We start from the raw sequence: 6000 nt of genomic DNA on the forward strand, positions 1-6000 counted from the left end.
GGTGGTCAAGAAAGGTTCAAAGGAGATAGTGATGGAGCACTCTGGGCCCAGAGAAATGTGTCAAAAGACATGTCTGGAATAACCTTGCCTCAGTCTTTAGCTCTCTTCCTGAAGCGGCATTTACAGATGCCTTTTTCAACCTTGCTGATAATGTTAGGGTTTTCAGAAGTCAGAGCTTTGGGGCGGTGCTTTTTCTTTACCATCCTCAAAGAAGTGGCGCCAGATCAGAAGAGGCTTCCGAACAGAGAACTTTTTTTTTAAATCAAGAGCCCTTGGTAGGCGGTTAGAGGCTGCTTACTCTGCAACGTCCAGCTCTCTGGGGTGCAGGAACAGTTTCCCCGACCCTCGAAAGGGAGATTCCCTAGACTTCTCACGGAAGCTCCCACGGGCCCCGCTTCTATCCCAGACCGAGCCTCGTGGGAGACCCTACTTTCCGCGCCCTGCCCGGGCCTCCTCCCTCCAGCCCGCGCCCCAGCATCCTCGCACCTTGACCGTGTCCAGCGGGTGCCCCACGAACACCAGGCACATGCCTCCAAAGCCGCCGGCCAGCAGGTTCTTGAGCGGGCTAATGGGCTTCGCCTGGTCTGCCATGGTCCGTCCGTCAGTCACCGTCTCTGTCGGTTCCCGGCGGCCCCGCTCCACTGCCTCAGCCGCGGCGCCGGCGCCGCCGACCTTTCACCCACTTTCGGGTGGGCGGGGCATGAGCCCGGGGCAGGTCGGGAGGAGGGCCTAGACCACCTGCCAGGCCCGGCTTCCGCCGAGGGGAGGTGCTTCCGGCCGCAGCCCGCCTCCATGGGCGTGGCTTAAGGGAGCGGGGCGGGCCCGGACGCCTCATGGGCGGTGTTTAGGAGTGGCGGCGGGTGGTGGATTTACTCCTCCAGGAGGTCTTCCCGGACTTGAGTGTTTCCTTCCTTAAGCTCCCGTTCCTCCACTCCGCAGAAGTCGATTGCGCTCTGCTATGTGACGGGCGCCCTTCCAGGTGCTGGAGGCACAGCTGTTAGCACAGCACATAGGTCCCTGTTCTTGTGGAGCTTACAGGCCATAACAAAGATAAATAAGTGAAAAATGCATAGTGTATCAAGTTGTGATAACTGCTATGAAGAAAAATAAATCTGGAAAAAGGATTAGAGAGTATTGGGGGGCAAGGAATTTGCAATTTTCATTGGGTGAGTAAAGGACAGTTTCACTGAGAAGGTGACTGGATTCAAGAATTGAGAAGTTGAGGAAGTGATATATCCATAGATATGGGGGGAGGGGGAGAGATCTTCCAGGCAAAAGAAAAGAATGCAAAAGCCCTGAGATGGGCTGTGCCTGGCCTGTTTGAGGAACCACCTGGAGGCCTTTGTGGCTAGAGCAGAGTTAGGGAGAGGAAGATATGGAGGTAATGTTGGCATATCAAGCGGGGCTTTGTGTGCCACTATAAGGACATCAGCCTCTCCTCTGAAGTAGATGGGAGCTATTCTGGGGTTCTGAGCAGGGGATTGACATAGTCTGACTTAAGAGTTAATAGAATCCCTCTTTCTGCGGGTTGAGAATAGACTACGAAGCAGGGAGCCTTGAGGAGGCTAAAGGTCATGGTCAGAGATGCTGGACTGCATCAGAGCACAGCACAGCAGGTGGTGAGATGTGTTTGGATTCTGGATCTATTCTGAAGGAAAAACCTAAAGGAATTGTTTTTTGTGGTTTTTTAAAATTTACTTTTACTTATTTATTTTTGGATGTGTTGGGTCTTCGTTGCGGTGCACGGGCTTCTCATAGTGGTGGCTTCTCTTGTTGTGGAGCACGGGCTCTAGGAGCGCGGGCTTCAGTAGTTGTGGCTCGCAGGCTGTAGAGCGCAGGCTCAGTAGATGTGGCGCATGGGCTTAGTTGATCTGTGGCATGTGGGATCTTCCTGGACCAGGGCTCGAACCCATGTCCCCTGCATTGGCAGGCGGATTCTTAGCCACTGCGTCACCAGGGAAGCCCAGGAATTGTTCATGAACAGAATATAAGGTACATAAGAGAGGAGTTAAGGATGATGCTAACGTTTTTGACTTATTGACTCTAAGTGGACAGTATTCAGGTATTCACTATATTACTCTTTCATCATTTCTGTATGTTTGTAATTTATCAAATTAAAAAGCTGTGAACAGGGCTTCCCTGGTGGTGCAGTGGTTGGGAATCCACCTGCCAATGCAGGGGACACGGGTTCGAGCCCTGGTCCAGGAAGATCCCACATACCGTGGAGCAACTAAACCTATGCGCCACAACTACTGAGCCTGCGCTCTAGAGCCTGAGAGCCACAACTACTGAGCCCACATGCCACAACTGCTGAAGCCTGCGCGCCTAGAGCCCATGCTCCCCAACAAGAGAAGCCACCGCAATGAGAAGCCCGCACACCACAATGAAGAGTAGCCTCCACTCGCTGCAACTAGAGAAAGCCCGTGGCCAGCAACGAAGACCCAACACAGCCAAAAATAAATAAATGAATAAATTTATTAAAAAAAAAAAAGCTGTGAACAATAAACATACCCCTATCTACAGCAGGAACCTCACTGCCAAGCTAACCTAACAACAGTCCTCCTCTGTAGGCACTCCCAGGCTAGCAGAAAGCCTAGAATAGGGAGAATGGACCATGTATGCTAGGGGTGGAAAGATTAGTGACAGGATCGGGATTGGCATCAGGAAGTCAGTGGGCCTGACTGGTGCAGAAGGCACCAGGTGAGTGGAAGGGGAGTGGAAGGGGATTGGAAGGCAAGGAGGCTGGGGCAAGGCCCAAAAGCCTGTTTACTCTGTGTTACAGGCTTTTTCTAGATGGGGATGGGGAACCATGGAAGAATTTTAAGCACAGTGTTGACATGATCAGGTTTGTTTTAGAAAATCTATTTTGGATGGATGAATTTGTCTTGGGAGAGAATGGAAGCAGGGAGACCAGTTAAGTGAAAATTACAGTGGTGCAACGAGAGGCAGTAAAGGCATTAACTGAGCCTGGTGCTCATCGCTGGATTGGCGATGGTAATGGGACCATGTTTATTTCACTTGTGACTTGTAGCACTCCAGCTGCAGAAGAGGATCTAATTTAGAGTCAATCTGCAGCTTCAGGAAGAGATGGTGTTTGTTATAGAACCGCCCTCCTGATAAACACTCCTGGTAAACCTGGTAAATCCTCCTGGTAAACCTCGACAGACCTGAACGTGGACTCCACTGAAGCTCACCAGCTTCTATTAAATCCTCATAGGGTAACTGATAATCCACTAAACAAATGGTCTTCCTGCTTCTTCATCTGATAAGCCTTACACACAGCTAGAAAACTCATCTGAAATTTAATCTGACTGTGTCATTCCCTGGCCAAAAAACCTCTTCAGCTCCCCATTGCATCAGAATAAAATATAAATGGTTCAGGGGCGGTCAAGGTTTTTCACAATTTCCTGCTAGCTTACTTCTTCAACCTTATTTTTCCCTAGACTGTATCTTCCTCTCGGAGCAAACTGAGCTTCTACTGGTTTACCACACAGACCTGTTACTTAACTGACCTCACCTCCCACCGCCGACAGCCAGGCTTTTACATATCCTGTCTCCTTCAGCACAGAGTATCCTTCCTCTCCCCACTCCATAACACACTGATGCAGGAGATGGATACCAAGTTGCCCATATGCTAGACACTGTCCAACCTGTGGTTCTTAGCAGTTTTGGGGGTGGAGAATTCCTGGCACCCTCTCCCCAGAAAAACGTACACATGCATATGCACCTCCAGGTTTGCTATCAATTTCATGAGAACTTGAAGCTATCCTTGGACCTCATATGAGAAGCCTTGTTCCTAGACCCTGGGAATCAAACATGAATGAGAGGGGCCTCCCCTTAGGTCACACCCTTCCCAAGACAGCCCACACCCAGTGACTGAGCAAGGTAGGGATTTAATGCCTGACCAGTCTGGTCTGGCATCAGATACTCTGACAGGCAATATTCACTCCAGTGTTCTCTGCTAGGTTGGCGGCAGCTTCATTGGGCCTGCAACACAGTTTAACTTCTGCCTTTGCCTAATTCTGCTTCCCGGGCTACCCTGGTGGTGCAGTGGTTAAGAATCCGCCTGCCAGTGCAGGGGACACGTGTTCGAGCCCTGGTCTGGGAAGATCCCACATGCCGCGGAGCAACTAAGCCCCTGCGCCACAACTACTGAGCCTGCACTCTAGAGCCTGTGAGCCACAACTACTGAAGCCCATGTGCCACAACTACTGAAGCCCGTGCGCCTAGAGCCTGTGCTCTGCAACAAGAGAAGCCACTGCAATGAGAAGCCCGCGCACCACAACAAAGAGTAGCCCCCGCTCATCACAACTAAAGAAAGCCCGCACGCAGCAACGAAGATCCAACACAGCCAAAAAATAAACAAACAAAATAAATATATAATTCTGCTTCGCTTTACATATGTTGGTCCCTAATAAATATCTTGCTCCCCAAACTCCATCTCAATATTTGCTTCCAGAGAGTCCAACCTGCAACAGTAGTGTTCCACACCACTCCTTAACAAAAACAAAATAAAACCAAAAGCAAAAGAACATAAAACTGTAAACTTAAGATTTGAAATAGTCCGCTCGGCTGCCTACAGCAGAGAATTGAAGAGAAAACTCCGAGGGCACTCCGTTGTCTTCTCCTGGAGTGACAACGCTGCTTTCCTAGTTGAACCCCGTCCTCCTTTGCGATCCGCTGAGGGCTGCAGTGAGCATCGCTTATCCTTTGGAGCCCTCTGCCAGGAAGAGCCAGTTGTGTGTGGCCCCTGGTGCCTGGCCATTCCCATCCAGGCTGGATTCTCCAGAGTTCCCCAACCAGGGATCAAACCTGGGCCCTCAACAGTGAAAGCGCAGAGTCCTAACCATTGGACTGCCAGGGAATTCCCCACACATGCACAGATTCTTGTAAGCTCCACACAGACAGGATATAGAACAATCCCCAAACTCTTGTCAAATTCCTTCTTACTGCGCAGGAGGTAGTCACTCTCCTCTCACAAGTGAGCCTGAGTAAGTACCTAGGAACCAGATGTGATAGGTGTATGTTTAACTGCCAGATGTTTCCAGAAGAGCTGTTCTAGTCTGCATTACCACCAGATATAATGTTAGAGCCGTGTGGCTGACAGGGTCTTGGTGCTCCGGCCGGGTGTCAGGCCTGAGCCTCGGAGGTGGGAGAGCTGAGTTCAGGACACTGGACCACCAGAGACCTCCCGGCCCCACGTAATATCAATTGGCGAGAGCTCGCCCAGAGATCTCCATCTCAATGCTAAGACTCAGCTCCCCTCAATGACCAGCAAGCTCCAGTGCTGGACACCCCATGCCAAACAACTAGCAAGACAGGAACACAACCCCACCCATTAGCAGAGAGGCGCCTAAAATCATAAGCTTACAGACACCCCAAAACTCACCACCGGACTCGATCCTGGCCACCAGAAAGACAAGATCCAGCCTCATCCACCAGAACAGAGGCACCAGTCTCCTCCACCAGGAAGCCTACACAAGCCACTGAACCAAACTCACCCACTGCGAGAAGATACCAAAAACAATGGGAACTACGAACCAGCAGCCTGAGAAAAGGAGACCCCAAACACAGTAAGTTATGCAGCAGATGAAGGAGCAAGGTAAAAACCCACCAGACCAAACAAATGAAGAGGAAATAGGCAGTCTACCTGAAAAAGAATTCAGAGTAATGATAGTAAAGACGATCCAAAATCTTGGAAATAGAATGGAGAAAATACAAGAAATGTTTAACAAAGACCTAGAAGAACTAAAGAGCAAACAAACAATGATGAACAACACAATAAATGAAATTAAAAGTTCTCTAGAAGGAATCAATAGCAGAATAACTGAGGCAGAAGAACGGGTAAGTGACCTGGAAGATAAAATAGTGGAAATAACTACTGCAGAGCAAAATAAAGAAAAAAGAATGAAAAGAATTGAGGACAGTCTCAGAGACCTCTGGGACAACATTAAGCCCACCAATATTCAAATTATAGGGGTCCCAGAAGAAGAAGAGAAA

The 6000-nt window shown here is 49.7% G+C and overlaps 1 protein-coding gene across 1 annotated transcript in view; it reads right to left on the minus strand.

Moving 5' to 3' along the window:
- The window catches only part of SLC25A20 (solute carrier family 25 member 20), a 31730-nt gene extending 31027 nt beyond the window's left edge, over nt 1-703 (minus strand). The window contains exon 1 of the mRNA XM_061195356.1: nt 487-703. Within this exon, the coding sequence (XP_061051339.1) occupies nt 487-591 (105 nt within the window). The 5' untranslated portion in view covers nt 592-703. The remainder of the gene's footprint in view (nt 1-486) is intronic.
- Nucleotides 704-6000: the final 5297 nt, after the last annotated feature.

The sequence above is a fragment of the Eubalaena glacialis genome, chromosome 7 (assembly GCF_028564815.1).
Source record: "Eubalaena glacialis isolate mEubGla1 chromosome 7, mEubGla1.1.hap2.+ XY, whole genome shotgun sequence".
In the NCBI taxonomy this organism is placed as follows: Eukaryota; Metazoa; Chordata; class Mammalia; order Artiodactyla; family Balaenidae; genus Eubalaena; species Eubalaena glacialis.